Source organism: Protopterus annectens, chromosome 6.part1 (assembly GCF_019279795.1).
Source record: "Protopterus annectens isolate FY-2018-M chromosome 6.part1, PAN1.0, whole genome shotgun sequence".
Classification (NCBI taxonomy): Eukaryota; Metazoa; Chordata; order Ceratodontiformes; family Protopteridae; genus Protopterus; species Protopterus annectens.
The window spans coordinates 264,345,779-264,369,317 of record NC_056738.1 but is presented as its reverse complement, the minus strand read 5'-3'; the positions used below and the strand labels follow the sequence as shown (position 1 = coordinate 264,369,317).

At 36.8% G+C, this 23,539-nt stretch overlaps 1 protein-coding gene across 1 annotated transcript in view; it reads left to right on the top strand.

The window, feature by feature from the left end:
- Positions 1-4,489, top strand: part of MREG (melanoregulin) — an 804,260-nt gene extending 799,771 nt beyond the window's left edge. Inside the window, exon 5 of the mRNA XM_044075691.1 lies at positions 910-4,489. Coding sequence (XP_043931626.1) covers positions 910-990 — 81 coding nt within the window. The 3' untranslated portion in view covers positions 991-4,489. The remainder of the gene's footprint in view (positions 1-909) is intronic.
- Positions 4,490-23,539: the final 19,050 nt, after the last annotated feature.

Below are 23,539 nucleotides of genomic sequence, written 5' to 3'. Positions count from 1 at the left end.
TCTTGAAGTCATCATAGTCCTTACAATTGCTAACTGCATCCCTCCCTCCACCACCGTCTTTCCTTCCAATTATTATGTCATGCTCAGGGCCTCCTCCTTTTATATTCATTCCTGCCTTCCTCTGCCTGTTTTTCCTCAAAGTCTGTCATATTTATGTTATTCTGCCTTGTGTTTGGTATGTTATATCTCTTCTTGCAGCCATTTAGAATGGCACCTGTAACCAACTGGTTCAGGAAACCACAGGCTTAACCCATAGACCCTGGCACCTCAGCAAGAGAGAGCCCTGATTACTTGCAAACCTAAAACTTCTGGTCTTATTCAAAGAGGATAGTAAAAATTACACAGAACCAGTCCTGACATCCCTAATGCATGTAATAATAGAAGATGCTGATACGTTGAGGTGCATGTATGTTGAATTCAGGGTAACATAACATCACAGCAAAAAAAGTAACAGTGAAAATACGTGAAATGAGCGTAGCCAAGATACTGTTTAGTGGCTGCAAAGCAAGATACTAAACATTGTATTGCTATGTTTCCCCTTCACAGTTGTTATAAACAAATGGTATGGAGTACTATGTCTGATAATTCTACATCCTGACAAAGGATTTGCATATTTTAGAAATAGCACTTCTTTTGAAACCATTTGTTAGTCTAATATGCGGTAATAGATTATATTTACAAAAAATTCCATAAACCACTGCCTCCCTACAGGCATATGTTGAGATGTGGTCTCAGACTGCCATGTATATTTGTAAAGATAGTGTTGCTTGACTGGGAAAAGATCAGATATGTGCTTTTTTAATTTGGTAGTATATCAATCATGTTTAAAATATATAAGCATGCATACTGTCATCTGTGTTTCTTTATATCATTACTTTAACTTTTTATTTATTTATTTTTTTAACATAGGACCGTCTCATCTCCTTGGATGCTGCAGATGAGTTCATTACAAAAGCAAGCGAGAAGTACCCCAAAAATAATGAACACTGAAATGAAGGTGCCAAGACAATGCCAGAAGCTCAGGGCAATCCCCTTCCTTTGCCATTCATGACATTTTCATGTGTTGTTGACTCCTAAACAAATAATTTAACCTGAACAGCATTAGAAAAGATAAAGATCCTGACTTACAAGAAGTACTAATTCAAACTCGGAAGTATTTTGTGGTGTGTTCCACACACTGTATGAAAGGGTGCGTAAAATTTAGAATTAGTAGACTATAAAAAGCTGATTTGCTGATTCACTGGTGTTTTGCAGAATATACATGTTTGGTGATGGGACTGGGATTTACTTCTCCTGTGTTGCCGATATCTCCATATACATATCACATCAGCATGGTAGCCTGATAAATGAGATGTGAAACATCAGCTACTAAAATGGTGTAAATTACAAAGTACAACCATTCCACCAGCTCTTTTGGCATAATGGGATAAAGCCCTGGCTTATAATCAAGGTGGCCTGAGTTGGAGTAGTGACTGTAGGCACCTGCTGGAGCTAGCACAGGGAAGAGGAAGTAGGAACAGAAGCCTGCTGTTCTCCTGCAGGGGAGAGGGTGTAGGAGCATGCCGAGGGTAAGGCACTGATAACAGTAGAGATGCAGGTACTGTGCCATTTTATACCAGCAGAGTGGAGGTGTAGAGTGTTGAGGGAGTTATCAGTACAGGGAGGCTGTTGTCTCACAATACAGTAGCATGCTTCCTCTCTGGTGTCAGCCCAGCACATCACATAGGGGCAGGGTTCCAAAATGAAATTAACCAAAGTCAGCTCACCCTCCGTAAACATTTGTGGTGGGTCTGATGAGTGTCAATTCCACTCCCCATCCCTTCAGTATGACAGGGACTGGTGACTTTTGGTCTAGTGGGTGAATAGCAAATACTAGTGAAAAGGTGAGTAAAAGTAAAAATGCATTACATATCTCTCAGTCTTATAATGTAAGAATATGGACAAAGCCAAAAATAAGGGGGGGACAAAGGCCCATAATCAGGGACAGATTCTAAATATTGCTCGTATAAACTTATAAGGTTGCTAGAATAACAGGTTTTGCATTAGCATTAATTTTCTGAAGGATATAAAGTGTAAATGTCTCTCATTATTTGGTGGCTTCAACACTTAGTGATTTGCTAGTAAACTACAAATGTTATGATGAACAGACAAAACTATGAGGTAAAAATATGGACAATCTGTGGAATTCTGGACTTTTGAGAGGTATGATATAGTATGGAGGAGCAGGGCTTTAAGGAGAGTTGCAAAGATGTAGAACATCAAAGACCAACTTACAAGTAGAAGAGTAACCACTTCGTAATCAGGTGTTTGGCTTCCTCTCCATCTTTCAGTTCGGCAGTGAAATGAAGACTGAGTTAATGCATTTTATGGATTGCATTGATGCTACAGCTGTACCATTCCTCCCTGTGCAATAAGATCCTAGATGACTGCATTGTGTATACAAGATGATTAAAAATTTTGGTTATCTTGAACTCAACAGGTCATTCCTTGTGTAGAGAGAAATCTATAACAACCTTATACATTTAAGGTACTGTTATTTACTATAATTTTAATCAGTCTCTGCAGACTATTTTGAAAGTAAAGATGAGAATTTCAGCAATGAAAGTTAACTACAAATATTTTACTTTTGTCAAGTGTTCATATTATCTTATCATAACTCAATTATTTTACTTGCACATCTGCATTTGATCAAACCATCTGCCACAGCAGTACACTGTTATGTTAACTAGTGCGTTTCCACTCCTCTTGGTTTGAAGTTCTGTGACTACATTTATGGCAGTAAAATAATTTAGCTAAGAGCTAAGAAACAATTTCAATTCACTTGTCATGAGAAATCATAGCCCACATTCTTGAGCAGCAGCCAAAAGACGTCCTTCAATGAAAAAAGTTTAAAAAAAAACACAAAAGGTAATGAAAGCTCTGCATGTGATTCCCTTGAAGTATCCATGGATGAAACTGTTCATTTGTAAAGTAATTTGGCTTGGTATATGTATATGGATTTTGATAACTAGATCAAATAAAGTAAATGTTATTGATGCTAAATATAACGTTACCATTGACATGCTACTTGGCATGATCCGGGATTAACATTAGGGCATACAAATTAAGAACATGCCCCCATCTACCCTCGGCTAAATATTTATTCCAACTCTTAAGATCGCTTAATTTCAAGCAAAGGGCATATTCCCCTACCCCAATGTTCATTAATTTTAAATATCTGTTGACCATCTGTTTTGTTGACCAAAGCATGCTGGTAAAACATAGGTCAACATCGGAGATGTTTGTTATTTCTGACTTTTTTTTTTAAGCAGGCATTGCAAATGCTATATACATCATTAATACTGAGGCCTTATTTCTTCTGAATGACTCAAAAAGAATAAAAAGTACTAATTAGAGAGGATTATTCTAAGAAAATGATTACAGTAAGTAATTGCACATAGTTTTTAATATTCTATATCATCACAAAGCAGATAAGGAACCACAAATAAAAAGGAAAATAAATCTTCAAGTATTCTGTCAGACTTTACTAATTACCTTAATGCACCATGCTGCATTTTTCTCCCAGTCTTTTCAGTTTTATATACACACATTTTTTAATTAAAATGATTCATAAAATATGCTTTTCTTCATGATGACATCACCAAAAGTTCAGTGAAATTTACCCCCAGTGATGTCAAAATAGGGTTAATGCTGGGGAATGGATTCAGCTTCACAGCTTATGTGTTGGGTTCCATTTAAGTCTATGACACACACCCTTGTTTACCCCTTCAGTAATTTCACCAAGGGGTATAATAGAATTATATGGGCATATCATTAATAAAAAGTATATAAAGCTTTTTAATAAGAAACTGCCCGTATAATACTGGCATGATCGTGTGGAAAATACATCATTGTACTCTAGTTAAAAAGCACTGTAATTTACTAACAATGTGCAATGGAAACACTTCAGATGTGCTGCTTGAAGGCTGGTGTTCTCTTTGTAGTTTATGCAAAGTAAACGGAGGCCAGCAGTTAAATTTCTATTATGAGTGCACTCTAGTACATGACATCTGAATGCATTAACCTTCATTTGCTAGTGCATGTGATGCATTGTAATTTCACTATGTAAAAATTTACCTATACCAGAGTGCTACTGTGGTACCACAATGACTTCTGCTGTAATAGTTGACTGGCTCAAAATTAAAGGAAATTATCTATATAAAAATTCTTAGTATAAAGATCCCCATTCATTACATGTATTGTTAGATAAAGCTATATGTAAAAATGAAGATAATGTTTCTAACAACATTCAGTGTTTTGTCTTGCCTAGAAAATTCTTTAAGAATGGATTCTTATGTGAAATGATATGAAAAATGTTCTGCCCAGTACAACAAAAATGTAATGTTTGTGTAATGTTTATGCAAGTCGTATGTTTCTATCAAAGTTGTTGTAAGAATCTGTTCAATTACTTTTTTTTTTAAACAAAACAAATAAAGTACGTCTAAATTCCTATTGTTTGCCTTGTCTGACCTCTACTCTGTTTCGATTCTTCTGGTTGCAGTGTACGTTATTTTTCTGTGTAATATACACCTCTTTAGAATGAGATGCATATATCTCTTGCCACCCAACCCTTTCTGTTGCACAGTCTTACTTTCACTTTGTCCTAATATTTACCTGCTACCGGTGTGCCTTTTGACACTCATCCCTTTCTTACTCCCAGTGTAGCTTTTCAACTTTTCCTGTTCAGTGGTGTTCTTGTAGTTCTGCTTATATGTAGATGTTTGAGACACCTCATTTGGAGTACTTTGTAAAGTTCATGATGTTTCATCTCTGAAATGCCATACAATAGAGGCATTTTAAAAGAAGACAACAAAAACATGCCAGGTAAGCACCAGACGTTTTACAGAGACTGACATAATTTAATATTAACATCCTTGAGGAGAGGAGGGTAAGCATGGCAATCTAGGGAACTCAGAGTTCAAAAGAGTACGTTGTTCCAGAAACAAGATATAGAAGAACATGTAGATGTGGTCAGGACATATAATTTGGTTGAATTAAGAGAAGTGAGGTAACGTGTTTACCTGAGACATCAATACTTCACAGGTGCTATATGTTTTCCCTGAGAATTAGGCTCCATCCCTTGTAAAATTTGTAGTTTTTTGTGAGATTATTGAGAATTAGAACCTTAGTGTTAGACCGTGGATACCTCTCAGCATCTTAACACAAGAAATTTGGACAAAGTCTAAAATAAAGCGGGACAAAGGCCCAAAAATAGAGACAGATTTTAAATATGGCTCTTATAAACTTAGAAAGTTGCTAGAATAAGAATTTGTGTTAGCATGCATTTCCTGAAAAATATAAAGTCTGAAACTAAAAGGTGTTGTTTAGTGACTTCATTCCTCAGTGATTTGCCAGAAAACCACAAATTTTGGAAGTAACAGATCAAAAATATGAAGCGAAAATTTGGAAAGTTGAGAGGTATGTAAGGGTGTTTTGCTTTTCACCAAAAGTACGTTAGGACAGATCCCCCTGTTCCATCCAGTTTTTTTGTGAAAAGTACTGGTTTGGTAAAAGCATCACTGAAGCAACATGTTTGTAAGCAACTACTTTTCAGCTTTATCTTTGATTTTTGACAAAAAAATGAGAGCTATGAAGACTGTATTGGATGCATGAAAATCTTTCTGCGGAGACTTGTGAAATAATGACTAAAATCAAGAATGTATGAAACTGGCAAAATGAATTTCTTAACAGGAATTTGGTGGAGTGGGGGATGGTATAATATATTTAGTAGTACTGGCATCTGATCTAGTCAAAATGTACATAGAGAGACTACATAGTCTGTATCTGCATTTAGACTTTATAATTGTGGCCCATTCCTGTTTAAAATGATGATGATGTTTTACCTATGGTGCATGGATACCTCTAATGGCCAGAGAGCTTCAGGAAAATTCTGATATACAGAGATGAAGTAAGGTTTAAAAAAAGGACCAAGAGAGTGAGCCAAGAAAACAGATATTAACAAAAAAAAAAAAAAAAAAAACACTTTCCTGTGAATGCTTGACTAGAGCAATATAGGCTAACAAGCAAAAGGGTAGATTGAATCTGAAACTGAGAAACAAAAAGGCTTCATTATAAGTTCATTAGACCACTGTTGCAGTAATGTTAACTGATGTGACATATCCTGCCAAGGATACCATACGGCCATCCAGTCTACAGAAGCTTAGGTGCACCTTCCTCTCTCACCATACATCTGACCTTAGACTAATGTGTGAAACTGCATGTTGGTACTTAAGGGATGTAAGAGCATAAAAATTTGCAGAGCTTTCCTACTGTCAATTTGTGAATCAATGCTCTGTCATAGTCATAGTTTGTCATCCATATGGACATACCTAGCTACATTTCCTCTGGTCAGCTAAATATCCCATTGGGAGCCCTTCCTCTTTTCTAGTTTTCCCCAAATGAAACTGATTTCTAAGACAGGGAAATGTGGTCTGCAGCTCCCTTATAAAGAAAGGCATGTAAAGTGTTCTAGTTACCAAATCTTTATGCCAATGACCTTAAAAAGCCATTGCCATTTTTTAAAATGTATTTAAAAAACAAAAGCTTATAGGCTCTTATATGATCCAGGATGCATTCTGAATCTCCTCCTGTGAGCAACACTCTACAGCTGAAAAAATAAAAATAAAAAAGACATTTTATTTCCCACTTCTATGTGTAGGTCAGAGTCTGACATCTCTGCTGAAGCTAATATAAGCTCACAAACTGATTGATGGCCTGGGGATATTCATCAGATTTTAAGTTAATGAAATTGTTCCAGGGACCCTCATGAAGGTAGATTCTGGGTCTGACCCACCTCACTCACAGTATTTGTTTGGATACCCCAAAGAAAATGAAACAAAAAACTAATACACTTTCCTTCCTGTTAGCTCTGCTTTTGGGGACCTTCAAAAGGAGTGGTTTTACTTTTCAAAGGGACTTTTTACAGCTTTACTGTCTTTGAAATCTCCCCAGTTTGTCTCTAATCCTTTTACTCCCAGCAAAGGAAAATGGTCACTTCTGAGGATGATTCTTATTTTGAATCTGATTATGAGCCTTTGGATTGCTGTACTCAAATGCCTTTCTCCTCAGGTTTTGTGTCTGAAGCTCAGGATACCTTGTCTACTGGTTCACTACAAGAAAATCTGTCTCTTGCTGACACCATCCATAAGATTATTCAACTGGGAGATCAAACAAGCTTCAGAATCTTAGAAGAGATACTGTAATTTTACTACAAATGGAAGTTGTCAAATCCTGTTGCCGCCTGTCTTGGAGGCTTTGAAAGAAGCTTTTTATCTGCTTCTTTGGCACTGGACTCTCAACTGCTAGCACCTGTGGAAGTAGTCTACAAACTTCTTCCTTTTTCTAATGCTATACCAAATGATAACAGAAGGGCCATGGTTAGGTACAAAAGGAAGGTATATATTTCTGCCACCTTGGTTTTCCATGCCATTAATTACCAGTCCCACATGATTAGGTACATGCTATTTTTCAAGATATGTTTGAATTCCTAGCCTATCTGACACTAAATTCTTTGCAAAATATGTTTTAACACTCGGATAGCACAATATTCCATCAAGTGTGGATAAAATGCTGTTGATGTCTCTTCAAGAGCAGCTGCTGCTACAACTATTCTGAACAGATTTTGCTGAATCTGGCTCCAACTTATTCATGATGATTTTAATGTATAACTCCTGGATGCTCCTTTAGATAAGGGCAACTTATTTGGATCTCTTTCTATGAAATTTTCAAGATTCTTTTTTTAAACAAGAAACATCTTTATTAAATTACCACCTTTTTTAGGTAAGGTTCAAGTGACAAATTCACCACCATAATAGGTACAAGCAAGAAGAATCTGAGGGTATTGCTACTCAATACTAGAAGTCTAAACCTCAAAATGCACTTACTCAAGGCACTCCTTAAAATGGAGAGCATCGACATCTGTGCAGTGACAGAGTTCTGGTTCAAGGCTCCAGAGAGTACCCCTGCATTACCAGGCTATAATTCATACCACACCTTTCGGCCACCTAGCCTGGACTGAAACACTAAAGGCAGAGGCGTGTCCATATTCATTAAGGATATCCACACCTCCAGGCTAGTTGCTCAGCATAATGCAGCCGAGATTATCCAAGTGCAACTAACTCTGGGCATGACCACAGTCCAAATTGTAGCTTGCTACAGATCCCCCACCATGCCCCAGGATTCCCACTCCTCATTTCTTGATACACTGGAAAATATTAGGGTACAACCTAACACCCTAATAATGGGCGATTTCAACTATCCCACCATTAACTGGTAAAACTACTCGTGTACCAACTCTTCTGCTCAACGTTTTCTGGAATTCATAAATTCCAATGCCTTGGATCAACTTATCCACACCCCCACCAGGGGTAGCAATATCCTAGACCTGGTTATTACCGACATGGGCAACCGGTGCTCCACACCAGAGGTCAATTCCTCATTGCTCAGCTCCGACCACAAGCTAATCACCCTAGACATCCACATCCCTCCCTCACCCCCCATTAGGGAAACCACAGTAAAAAATTTCTCCAAAGCCAACTTCACGCTTCTTAAGACAGAAGTGGCAAACTTCACGACACCCATGCTGACGGACAATAGAGGTATGACTGCTGAATCTTACACAAATGCCCTTTATAAGCACTTACACGAGTGCATGGATTGTGCAATCACTAACAGAACCAAGATGCTATCCCCCAAAAAAGAAAGCCAATCTGATGGTCCCCTGCCATAAACAAACTCTACAACAGAAGAAAGAAAGTGTTGCAAACGAGTAAAATCCCATGATTGGAGAAACTCCCTGGTCAGCCTTAGTAAGAAGCTGAGATCCCTCATAAAATCCTCCAAAGCTAGTTACGAAAATAAAATTGCCACTGACTCTAAAGCCAACCACAAAGCATTCTATAGCTATGTCAAGAATGTCAATGGCAACACTCAGATCTGCTCTGAGTTACAGCACAATGGCACTAAATATACAGAACCAACTGATATTGCCAACATCCTGGCAGATAGGTTCAGTGCTAACTTTACCCCCCTGTCATCCCCTAAAGGGCCCATCTCTATACCAGAAGAATGCAAAGTTCCTGTAATCACGGCTGCACAGGTAAAAAAAAACACTATCCAAAGCCAAGAACACAGCATCCATTGGACCTGACAACATCCCAGGCTGTGTTCTACATGAACTACAGAACAAACTGGCACCCCACCTAAGTACCATGTTCAGTCATAGCCTCACCTCAGGCTATGTGCCCACTGAATGATGCACAGTGACAGTTATCATACTCCGCAAAGGGGGAGCCACCACAGATTCCGGAAACTACCGCCCCATTAGCCTAACAAGCCTGGCCTTCAAGGCTATGGAATGTATCATCATGGAACTTATAAACAATGACATTGGTAATCTCCAAACGCAGGACCCCACCCAGTTCAGGTTTGTAAAAGGCAGATCATGTCTCCTAAACTTGGTAGACTTCTTTGAAGCAGTCACCAAAACCGTAGATGAGGGTAAGGTGGTTCACACAGCCTATCTAGATCTCGCCAAGGCTTTTGACACTAAACTCACTAAATTAGGTATAAATCCCTATGTCACAAGATGGGTTGCCAACTGGCTCACTGACAGAACCCACACTGTGAAAGTAGCAGACTCCAAATCCAACTTCAGACCAATGACAAGTGGAGTACCACAGGGTTCAGTCCTGGGTCCTCTCCTGTTTGGTATCTACTTCTCTGAAGTACAGGCTAACACAGAAGGTCTTTGACTAATGAAGTTCGCAGATGACTGCAAATTAGGAGCCATAATCAAAACTCCAAAAGATGTGGACATCCTACAAAAGGGCCTCACTGAGACAAATGCTTGGTGTCAAAGCCATGGCCTCAAACTCAGTGCCAAAAAGTGCATTGTCATCCCTTTTGGTAAAAACTCTGTACCCATGAACTACCACATAGGCGGTAGTCTACTTAACACTGAAAGTGTGATAAGAGACCTTGGGACACAGGTGGACAGTAGTCTCTCCTTTGATAATCACATCGCCACAGTAGTCAGGAAATCCTTCTACATGGCACACCTCATCACAAAAGGTTTCTCATCCAGGAAAAAAGAGGTCATTGTTCCCATCTACTCATCACTCATTAGACCCATTATAGAGTACAATGCCCCTTTTGGTATGTACCTCACAAGACATCTACAACAACTGGAAAGGCCACAGAAATACCTCACAAAGAGGATTACTGGCCTCAAACAGATGCCCTACACAGACCGTCTCAAAAAACTGCAGCTTTACTCTGTCGCATATCGCCTACTCAGAAGCAATCTCTGCCTAACACAGAAAGCTATGTCAAACCCAGAGCTTTTAGACATGCTCCACTTAAAGAAATCCCAATCCCTATGAGATACACGCTCTAGGGACCTAAACCTTGTCACCACAATAAACAGAACATGCTGGAGGGATAGATTCCTGTCCCAGAGACTTCCCATACTCTGGAACAAACTACCTATCTATCTCAATCAAAGGTCCTCATTAGCACTTTTCAAGAAAAATCTTGATAATTGGATGGGAGATAGGAAATTCACCCCGGGGATCACTTCTGTTGCTCTGCTTGACAGTGGCACAGGAAAATAATTTTCTTGGGTGGCGAAAGCCAGGGTACCTTTTGGCTAGGCTTATATAGGCCCTATGGCCAATAGCCTAGTACCTACCTATGAACCTATGTCATTGGCCATCCTACATTTATGTAAATGAAAATAAACCGTGTTGATATGTTTTCAGTTGCAAACTTTACACATCACTTATCTCTCCAGTCATTGTCAAACATTACAAAGCTCATTCAAATCCTGCCTTCCCTTAAACCTCATTCCTCCTCCAAAACATTATTCTGCATGTATTGTTCCCACAATTTTCATTTTTGCTATATAATTTGTTCCTTCCCTTTTCTAACAATCTCACTTCCAGTTGTATCTCTGTTATTATATTCAGTACTTCTAGTGCAGTTGGTTTAGACTTTGATTTCCATTTTCTAGTTATTGCTTTTTTTGTACCCACCAGAATTAAACTCAGCAAGGCCTTATTATGTCTAGGCAATTCTGATTCTGTATCATAGCTCAAAAAAATCATTTTTTTAGTTACACCAATTTGATCACCCAGTATTTCTATTAGAGTAGTCTGCAGGGAATTTTTAAAGTCTAAAACAATACTGAGATCTCTTTGAGATAAAATAAAGCCAGTAATCAAAAAACTCCAAAAATTGTCCTGACCATTGAAAAACACAAAGGCAGAGAACGCACCTTAAATTAAATAACAAATAACGTTTAATATAATTTAATCACTTTTGTCTCAACAAAGACTTCTTCAGAACAGTACAACAATCACTTTCAAAATAATTTATAGCCTAAGTTCAAAGTTCATTGGTAGGTCACGTGTTTGCTTTTTTTGATATTTCCTTTAATGTGTATTTGCCTAACACAATTCATTCAAAACTCCACAAACTATAAAAAAACACCTTAACAAGTACATAAACCGTGTAGTCACTTTTTAAAACCAATTAAACTATGCTCAAAATATTCAAGCTAAACTAATCTTTAATTTATAAAACCTTAATTATTATGTATGTGAGAATAAAAATATATAAAAAATTAAATAAAAATTTATATTAACATTGGACCAAAATGCACTTAATATTGTATCTCAACTTTGCTGATCGTAATTTTAACACCAGTGCAATAGAAACATGATCACTATATCCCGAAGTGTTATTGGCATATAATTTTGCCACAACTGAGGCAACAAAGTAAAGTGCAATATACTGTAAAACTCAGGAATATATCTTTTTAAGATGTAATGTTAATTTTTTCATATGATGAGAAACTATTAGATGGTTTTGATTAAAATTTAAGTTGACTGTTTTGATCTTATATTTGAGTATATTTTATGGCATGTGTCGTTAAGAAATGGATTTGTTAAATGGAGATATTAATTGAATCTGTTTAGCATTTCTCTGTATAAGGAACATTTTAGTGCTTTGGTATTATTCTGATGAAGTCCTGATGAAATGAGATGAAAGCACTTAATTTACTAATTTTAACTTACATGTTTGTAATAAACATTTTTGTGAAACATCATTTGCTGCTTCCCAAGTTTTATAGTATATCGCACTTTACTTAGGTTCATAGGTTCATACTAGGCTATCTGCCCTAGGGCATTTATAAGCCTAGCCAGAGTGTGTTTGGCTTTCTCCACCCATTTTAAATTAATTTTGCTATGCCCTTTTTCGAGGTTAGTATACTGTGCCTCTGTCTAACAGTGGCACAGAAGTGATACCCGGGGTAAACCTACGATCTCCCATCCACTCATCAAGATTCCTCTTGAAGAGAGTCAATGAGGGACTCTGCCTAACATGGACTGGGATTTTATTCCAGAGTGAAGGGAGCCTCTGGGTTATGAATCTGTCCCTCCAGCATGTCCTATTTATTTCATTGCTGAGGTTCAAGTCTCTCGAGCGTGTAGCTCGATGGGATTTGGATTTTCTGATGTGCAGCATGTCCATTAATTCCAGATTGGACATGGCCTTATACATCAAGCACAGATCGCCTCGGAGCAGGCAGTATGCCACTGAGTAGAGCTGGAGTTTCTTTAACCGGGCAGAATATGGCATCTGTTTGAGCCCTTTGATCCTCTTGGTGAGGTACTTTTGGGGTCTTTCCAGTTGCTGCAGGTGTCTGGTAAGGTACATCCCAAAAGGGGCATTGTACTCAATTATGGGCCTGATGAGGGATGAGTAAAGAGGCACGATGACCTCCCCTGATCTAGATATGCATCCCTTCATGATTAGGTGGGCTATATAAAATGTTTTTCTAACCACTTTGGCCATGTGGTTGTGAAATGAGAGATTGCTATCAACTTGGGTCCCAAGGTCCCTAATTACTTCTTCTGTACTTAATGGATTACCACCTATGTGGTAATTTGTGGGCACTTTGTTTTTGCCAAATCACCTCATCTTTGGCATATTAGAGTTTTTTGGTGGCACTTAGTTCTTTTGCTCCTGGGCATTTAATTTGGACTCAATTCTCAAAAAGCCAAACAGTTGCAGAACAAAGCTTAGTTCATAAAACCAAGACTGGATGTAGTATGAAACAAACCAAGCAACGCTGATACTGAACAAATGTTTAATAAAACAAAGCTTTCAGGTCAAACAGACCCCACTGATGAAGGGTTGTTTGACCTGAAAGCTTTGTTTTATTAAACACTTGCTCAGTATCAGCATTGCTTGGTTTGTTTCATACTACATTTAATTTTAACTACCACAAAAGTTCACAGTATTCAATTAATGTTTCCTATTTCCCACCTATCAGATCACGGACCACTTGTTCTAATACAAAAAAAAAGTAAATACACTATCCCTACAGTTTAAGGAATGTCTATACAGTGCATGTTTCCACCTTGTTCCTGATATCATTCAGGTGCTCGAAAATCCTTTTTCTCAAAGGCCTTTCAGTTTTTCCTACATAGAATGATAGATTTCTCTTATAGGATGCCAAATAAGCCACCCCTTTGCTAAGATAATTAAAGTATTTAATACTCCTCAACTCATGTCTTTCATTTTGAAGGTGAATACCGTCACTGTTCAATACGTAAGGACACTGTTTACAAGTACCACATTTATAGGTCCTCTTAGTTCTCTTGTTTTCTGTATGTTTTGCCCCATTCTATAATCTCCTTAATGTGCCCTCTCTTATAAGTAAAAATGTGAGGTTCACAAAAGCTCCTAAACTATTGGACATTTTTGAAAAAATCTGCCACTGTCTAGTCATAATATTGTCATACGAAATTTGTGTCAGTGTTGTATTTATTACCAAAGGACCTAACACAGGTTATTTTTTATCAGGATCTTTCATAGCATTCATATCTCTTTAATGTTCTCCTCTTCTTTTCCCCAAAAGGGGCCATATTTATGAACCCAACCCTTTTTTACTACTACATTAACCAAATGAGGGGTATAATTCCTCCATAGATAAAAAACTCACATTTTACTACACTCATCCAGTAAATCACACCGTAATGGTGTCATCCTTGGTGATGATCTTCTTTAAGTAGGAAGGATGCTCACTTTTAAAAAGCAAATAACTATTAGAATAATTTTCTTTCCTATACAACCTGGACTTAAACCTATCATTGATGAGATCCTTTTGTAAATATATATCCATATAATTGATATCATTCCAATTGTAACTAAAAGTGAATTTAAAAAAAAATCTGTTGTAGTACTAAGGTAATTAACAAACTCAAGTAACTTCACTTCAGTGTCATTCCACAAAAGAAAAAAAAATGTTCAAAAACAGGAAGTTTGAAGTAAAACTGATCTTGTAAATGGACTTAACCAATTTCCTTTACCAGTGGCACAAAACCATATTGACAAACATTGGTGCGCAGTCAACACCAGGCAAGGTGATGACCTTTGAGATCAGAGGTGGAGCCCAAATGGTCACAGAAGAGGTTCAACAAAGTAGAGCAACTAAGTGAGATGAAGTGTCCTAAGGGACTCGGATATCATAGTAGAGGTTACAGTACATACCCAAGAAAAGTTTACATTTCATCTTTATTCTCACATACAAAAGAATATTTAAAGTTCTATTAGTTAAAAATTAGTTTAACTTGAATATTTTGAGCATAGTCTAATTGGTTTTAATAAGTGGCTACATGTTTTATGTATTTGTTCATGTGTTTTTGTGGAGTTTTGAATGAATTGTGTTAGATAAATACACACTGAAAGAAATTATATTAAAAGGCAAATGCGTGACCTACCAATGAACATAGGATATAAATTGTTTTGAAAGTGATTGTTGTATTGTTCTGAAGAAGTTTTTGTTGAGACAAAAGCACTTAACTTATATTAAACGTTATTTAATTTTTAAAGTCTACCAACTCATTACTCTCCCAAAACATGTTGAGAATTACCTCTTTCTTCCCCATCACACCTCCAACATTTGCAGTCAACCTAAGAAAAAATTCTTTTGAGTCTGCTTGGAGTATAAAAATAACTATGCAAACACTTCCAAGCAAAGATCCCGAATCTTCTAGATTTTTTTCATATTTGGGATCCATACACATCCCCCATTATTTCATTGTAAATTGCTTATCCCGTTTCTCTTCACAGTTCTTTCTAACCTCCTTTGATTGATTCATATAGTTATCAATCTTCCTCATAGGACCCACCATTGTCAGAGCTTAAAGCAATTAAACTGGCATGAACTACACAACTACCTAACATATTTACAATTAACTACAGCACACTAACTCAGTAATCATCCAGAAGAATGCCCTGCACTACACAACTTATTACTAACCTACTGTTCAGCAAAGGACCTCTGCTGTAGTAATAAATTCTTATTTCTTACAAATAAGTCAAATAAGGTTTCATGAGTCTCTCTCTCTATTCCTACTATGTTGCTAAACACTGGAATAGTATCCCTGCACAAATAAAACTCTCCAACAAACTCAATAGTTTTAAATCACTGCTTAAACAACTTAACCAATCCTGGTCCTGCACATGCTCATTTCAAGGTTGAGACTTTCTGTTCACCGTATGATACTCTCCAAATACTCTTTAATACACTCATTCTCACTGAAATGACAAAGCAATTTTTGTGTGTAACTTTTGCCTGTACAGTCCACTAAACTGCATGTGGGTTTTCTCTTTAGTAACATCCACCCCTGTAGAATCATAAGAATCATAGCATGTATAAATGTAACTACTGTTTGTGTATAAATGTAAATAGAAATGTAACTATTCTATTTTTAACTAGAACTTAATGTCATGCAATGAAAGCAAATAGAACTTTTCTTCCTAGGCCTCTGCTAAAAACTGGTATTATCCAGCCGGACTTTTCCAATAAAGACAAAAAAAATCATGCAATATTTTAAATGCCATATAAATTATTTCTTAAACAGCAGCTTTTGTTTAGATTCTACTAAAGACTCTTCTAGTGCCCCCTATTTCTTTCTTTTTGCCTATACTCTGATATCAATTCTAGATACAGAAGGCAAGCTGTAGCCTGCAGGCCAAATGTAAGGCAAGCTATAGTCTGCAGTCCAAATTAATTATTGGCCTCTTCCCATTCTATTACCCTTCCCTCTCCTACTTGTTCCCAATACCTTGGTTCCTTTTCTAGTTTTCTCCAGTAAACTGTATCCCCCTCTTGCCTGTTCTGTGTACCACTAATTGCAGTCATCTATATTGGCAAAATCTCCTTTCTCCATCTCCATGTTGGCTTAGTTCTTAGAATACTACATTTAATTTTCCATAAACATTTCTATTTGTACTTTTCCTTGAATTCCATATTTCTCTTGTTTGCACAGACTTTCATATTTTTTTTGGTATATTTCTAATACCTCTACAGGATCTCTGGTTATTTTCCTTGTTTTAGGAACCCTAAGTAGGGCAACAACTCCTTCTACTTTCTGTTGCCTGAACCATTGTGCTAAAAAGTTTTTGTGCTCTGGATTTCAAAGAATTGCTTAACAGCAACACTTCTAAACTCATGTATATTATTGAGCAAACACCTTATTTTCTCTTAAACATGCTGCAATTTCACCTCTTTTTGTTCTTTGAGATTCCCCCTAGTCTACTATCCTTTAACCTTTGTCAGTCCCTCTAAATAATTCTTGTTACTTAACCATATCTTTTTTTTTCTTTTATTACCACTATATTTTTAAAGTCCACTTTATTTTTATCTCACTCCCTAGCTATATTTTCCAAAATAGGTTCTGTCTTCTATAATAATTTCCACCACCCATTCCTCAAATTCATTTCTTTTAACAGATGTGTGGAAACATCAGTGTCTCTTTTTTATTTCATTACCCTGCATTTTTGTTATTATTGGTGCATTATGTGATATAATTAATGGAAGTGTATCAAAACTTTCAATTACATTCACATGTCCCTGTGAAATATAACTTCTGTCTAGCCTAGTCCAGTTTTTGTACCTTGGAGAATAATGTGCAAATTATCTCAGAAATCCTACTACTGAATTCACATCTTTCACACCAAATATTGTTTATAAATTTTTTCAAAAGCCTATCCTCTTTTGTTATATATTTCTTTCTAGACCACCCACCCAGTTACATTCTCACTTCTGGAAATCAAATTCCAATTCCCACCTATAAGTAATATTCCCTGCTGAAAGCCTATTATTTTTTCCCAGAATTTTCTTAACTTTCATTGTAGCAGTTTTAGGTGGAATATAAATACATGCCAGAGTAATCCTTCTCCCTTGCCAGTAGCCCCTTAGTACTACAAATCTACCATTATTATATTTTTTTTCTCTTCAATTACTATAGGGGCTCCTCTCACAATTAATATAAGTATTCCCCCTTTTCTTTGTCCAAGATATTTTGCTGAATAACCATCCTGAAATCCTTTCTTTATCAAATTCACATGCTCAGTCCTTTTCAAATATGTCTCATGCAGCATAGATATTTCCACTCAGCATTTTTAATGTATATATTTTACTAATTTATTGTGTGTGTGTGTGTGTGTGTGTTTTTCGGGAAAGGTATTTGCTTTGTTGATTGTCGGGATTGTGGTTTGTCAGGCATGTGAAGTTTCGTGTTTTTGAACTTTCGGTTTTGTCGTGTCGGTTATTTCGTTGTCTGTGTTTTGGTGTGTCGGTGTTATCAGGTAGACCCATATATATATATATATATATATATGTATATTTATACATACATACATACATACATACATGACCATTCACATTTATATATAATGTGGATGTGAACAGTGTCATTATGATAAGTAGATATTATTCCCACCTCATTGAACCTATATTGTATCTTACAAAACACCTCCATAACACCCCAAAATGTATTGACTTAATACTAACACACAAAACTATGTACATCTTGAACATACAAAGTTTAACCCTCATAACAGGAACAATTGTCCCAGACTGACAGCCACTCTCACAAACTTGGATTAACCTATAAAGAAGGTTATCATGCTAAGATGCATGGTACAGCCTGTGCTTATACTTCCACTGAAAGCTGTCTGTCTTTATTCCTCTCCCAGATGAAGGAACTTGAATGTTTTCAGAAAGTATCATCTCCTACCCATTGAAAAAATTATTCTGCTTTTATTGCTCCCCATATCAGATTTTTTTTGCATAGAAACATGAGAACCAGATACTCAGTTGCCTTCCACTACATATACTGTACTGCAAACATTTATGTGCTAGAGGGAAATTTTTCATTATATTCAGTGTTTATTTGCTTCCCCTTAATACTTGTTATTAAATCAAGACTAGGGCTATAATCCAGCCATCCCCCTTTTCATAAATAAGAAAAAGCATATACATTTTTCTTATATTATCCTCTTTTGTCAAAGCTCTCATCTCTTATTACACTGCATTGTCTATATTTCTTAAATTTGAACAAGAAAAAAGAAAGAGGGAAAAATGTGGGACATTTGTTTACTTTAGTATCCCTATTACACAAAAAAATAACTAAAAAGCTACTTTATAGCAGGCAGTACATGTCATGTATTATAAAAACATTGTAAGAACAAAATTTTGTTTTACTTAGTTAACTCTTTCCTTCCTTTATCCCTCTCCTAAATCTTTCAGCATTAATGACATGAATTAGGGCATATTCTTTGTAGTCTCCTATTAGTTTGACAAAGTCAAAGTCCAATATTTCCAGTTTTTGTTCCATCATACTTCACAAATGCAATACTTTGTAATCCCATATTTATTTATCAATTTCTAAGTTGCTGGTTTTCTTTCTGTTGAACTCCATCTCCAAAATCCAGCCACTGGTTCTTCTAGTCAACTCTTGTATTTTTTTTCTCTCTCAAGCATTTTTCTTTGTAACATTTGGAAAGGTTTCACAGGCATAGTCCCTCTATGGGTTTTATTATTGTAAGAATAGGCAGCAGATACCCCTTCTGTTTGATAGGTCACTTTTAGTTGGACAAACTTTTATATTTCTTCCTTAGCATGTTATGCATCAAAGAATGATTTTGACCCTCTAGGAAAAAAAATTCTGAAAATAGCTGGATACAGCAACTTGAATCTCACACCTGCTTCTTCACATTCCCTAATTGCTGGAGTAAATTGACTCCTCTTCTGATTGGTGTACAGTAAGTAATTGTTTTCCATAAACACACTACTGTCTTCCACTTATAGTACTTTGTCATTCTGCCACAGTTTTGTCAGAATCAACTGTCACTCATCTAGTCAGTATAAAATAAATGAGGCTTTGAGGATTCTGTTCTAGCAGCTGTATTATGTACAAATACTCAGGATTGAGGCTGAATAATTTTTACTTGGATAAATGTATAAACAAACTAGCTATTATACTCATACATGCTCACTCTCTGGCTGCACTCACAAAGTGGCACAGAAGCTAGCAGATGCTGGCTATTTATATGCACATGTCGACCTTGTAATGCTTTTTAAAGGTAGAGCATACACTATTCTGCATCCTCCCTCTTTGAGAAATAAGTCATGCAGTGTTGGCGACATTAATTGACATCAGTCAATACAAATAATTCTTTGTCATGCAATTATATAGAACTAAATACATATAAACAGTTATGTCCAGGTTGCTGTGCATTTCACACTAGCTCTGGAAATACGACCAAATCATGTGACATAGAAGTTAAAATCAGGTCTAGCAACTGAGACTGTCTGCGCTGAATGTTTAACTTTACAGACATCAAGAACATCATCAAGAATGGAAGTAGAAGTTAAGACATGCTCTGCAACAGGAACATTGTCTGGATTTCTCTGTGATCTAGAGTCTTTATCACAAGAACAATGCTTGTGATGTCAATTCTGGTACAGGAAGAAGATGTCTGCGATTTCTTCTGTACTCCACACCCTCATATTCTACAAAGTAGGGTCTTTGCTTGGTACATATACCTTTTACTTAACCAAGCTAGATGAAAACTTTCACCATTTGTATCCTCACTTTCCTCCTTTCAATGGATGAAGAAATCTGCTCGATTTATCATAACTGGACTTTTGGAAAGAACACTTTCTGAATAATTGGGCGCTAATTGTCCTATTGTTCTTAGATTTAGATGTCAACAAGCTGGAACTAATATGCAGTGTTGTTCTGGTTTACCTGGATAGAAGTCTCTGAGCCAGCGAGCCAAGTATATCATCATGGCTATGTTTCCAAGATTAAGTAAATTCAAAAAGACTTCTGTATTATCACGCTTTGACCTCTCAAGTAATTGCTTTGAACTCTGTACTGCACATTCAGCTAGTCCATTTGACTATGGATACTCTGGACTACTAGAGGGAGACTCCCCTTTTTGTGGAATAGACTCCCTCTCCACGTAAAGCAGAGTACCTCATTAAACCTTTTCAAGCGCAACCTGGATAGCTGGATAGATAACAGAAAATACATCTCTGGGATTCCACCTGTGTCCCTGCTTAACAGTGGCATAGGGTTCTGGCTTGTTGGAATGTGGGCTAAGTTCTTGACTAGGCTTGTAAGGGCCAATAACATCCTATGATCCTGTAATATGTATAAAGTCTCATTCTTTTGCAAATTTCTGAAACAACTGACTGGTAAATTGGGTACCACTGTCAGAAATAACTTTGTATGGACTGCCATGGACTGAGAAATGATGTTTCAACTTGGTGATAGCAGTGGACGTTAGGTTAAGTAGTAAATCAGTCTCACACCAGTTTGAATAAGAAGTCTACCAATATTAAGTAATGCTGATTGTTCTGCATGAATATATCAGTGGCTACTGTTGACCAAGGTAGTTCAGGAACTTGATTTAGCTGAAGTGGTTCTTTTTGCAAACGCGGTTTAGTACTATTGTATACTGAACAAGAAAATACTTTATCAATGTCTTTTACTAGAGAAGGCCAAAATACAAGTTATCTTGCCCTTCATTTGGTAGATTCAGAACCTGGGTGACCACGATGCAAAATCTGGATATATTCATGTTGTTAGGAAGCAGGAACTACAATTTTAGGACCTTTGAAAATAATGCCATCTTTCATCAACATTTCATCTCTGTAAAGAAAATAAGTTTGCACTTCAGATGGTACACTAGATTGCTTTGACATCCATCCAACATTAATGTAGTGGTTGAGCTTTTGCAAAATTGAATCAGTCTTTGTGTGATCTCTCTGCTCTTCAAGTGTCATGATAGAAAAATTACGCACTTCCATGATGTCAAAGTCAAAATTCTCAGCATGAAACTATTTTGTTGTATTTCTGGGTGATCTGCATAAGGTATTCGCCAGATAAAGAAGTTTGCATTTTGTATAGACCATTTTGAAGTTATATTTTTGCAATTTGATCCTCATTCTTTGTAATCTCATTGGAGCTGAATGCATAGGTTTCTTTAGAATAGTAACTAGAGGTTGGTGATCAGTTTGTCTGAATAGCTCTACCATAAATATAATCATGAAACTTTGAACATGCAAATACTGTTGCAAAAAGTTCTTTCTCAATTTGAGCATATTGCATTTCAGTTTGGGTAAGAGTTCTAGATGCATATGCTACTGGTCTGCCTTCTTGAAGAATAACTGTACCAAGACCAAATTTTGAAGCATCACAGGAATGAGTTATTGGTTTATTGACATAATATCGTAATGTAGGAGGGATGGCAATTTTCTGCTTAAGGTCTTCAAATGCCTTCTGGTGCTGTTCCAACCAAGACCATGTAACATTTTTGCATGTCAGCTCTCTTAAAGGTGCTGTCAGCTCGCTGAAGTCTGGTATAAACTTGCCTAAATAGTTGACCATACCAAGAAAATGTATATCCTGAACATTATCTGCTGCTGGCATCTCAAGAATGGCTTCTTGTTTGGATGGATCTGGTCTCAATCCAGTGCTAGTAAATAAATGACCTACATATGTAACTTCTAGTAGTCTGAATTTGCACTTCAAAGAATTGAGCTTTAAGTTCACTTCATGTGCTCTATCTAGAACATTCTTAAGGTTTCTTTCATGCTCTGCTTCACCATTGCCTCCAACCAATAAATCATCTACTGTTATGGCACAAGGATAATCTGAACAAATTTGCTCCATTTCACACTGGAAGACTTCACTTGCAGAATTTATTCCAAATGGCATCTTGAGGAATCTATATCTGCCAAATGGGGTACTGAAAATAGTCAGTAATGAGAATTTGCGATCGAGCATCACTTGCCAAAATTAACTTTTTGCATGCAAGACAGAAAAAACAATGGCATTTGATATTAGGGCAGCAACTTCCTTGACCGTACGCATTGGATGATTGGGCTCTTTAATGCTTTGCTCAAATGTCTTGGGTCAATACTTATTCTGATTTCATCTGAGCCTTTTTTGTGGGCTGCTACCATAGATAACACCCATTCAGTTGGTTCTGTAACTGGATAAATTACACATTGCTGAACCATTTTATGCAATTGAGCTTTGACTTTATCCTGCATAGCTATTGGAACTGTTCTTGCTGGTATGACTATTGGACTGAACCTCTGGGTCTAACTTCATGGAATACACAACTGGAAGTTTCCCAACTTGTCATCAAAAACATCCGCATACTCTGAGAAAATAGCTTCAATAAAATTTGGAACTAGGATATGTATTTATATGATTAACTTTTTTTGTAAAAGATAGCAAAGTCAATCTCAAACTGTGTCCAAGATCTAATAATGACTGCACAGGTCTTTGAACTACATAAAATAGAAAGTTTAACAGAACCTAGCCAAATAACATGAAAACACTACTGAGGCTTCGGTTTGAATTTCTTCATCTCCATAAGCAACAAGTTTCACACTACTAGCCACATTGAGTTGTTCACCAGTTCTCACCTTAGCAAACATGTCTGCCAACATAACATTACACTCCAGTGTCCATTTTAAGATTGGTGGATTTACCATTGATCTGGATAGTACAAAACACTTAATTTTTTGCCAGCAAATTTACTGCATCAACCTTTTCACCTATTACTGATGCACATCTATGTAGAAAGTAATATTGCAGCTCTCTGTATGATCAGCTTGCTTTTTTGAGTGACCTTTCTTTATAACTGTGTCAGGTTTACTTGATTTGCAAACATTTGAAAATGGTTCTATTTTTACACTTGCGGCATTGCTGACCAAATGCTAAGCATTTTTTCTTTTAGACTCATGATTGGCGCAACAATTGCAACAGTTAACAATAAAGCTGGATTGCAACAGTCAACAATAAAGCTGGATTTGGGTTTTGCAGACTTACTGCTGTACTGCACTGACCATGTCCTTTTCTTGGAACTTGCTGGAAAACTACAGTGTTTCCCTATTAAGCCTGCTGGGATGGCAGCTGCCATGTGCTTAGGCCTGCTTCTGCTAGCCATGTGTTGCATGCTGTCTATATTTGCTCTGGAGCCTGCTGAAACCATGCTGTTATCACTTGCAAGCATACTTGTGTACCTTTCTGTAACGTCATGGATTTGGCAAATCTCAATAGATTTGCTCAGCATTAAGTCACTGTTATGAAGCAAAATCTTTCTCACTGCAGCACAG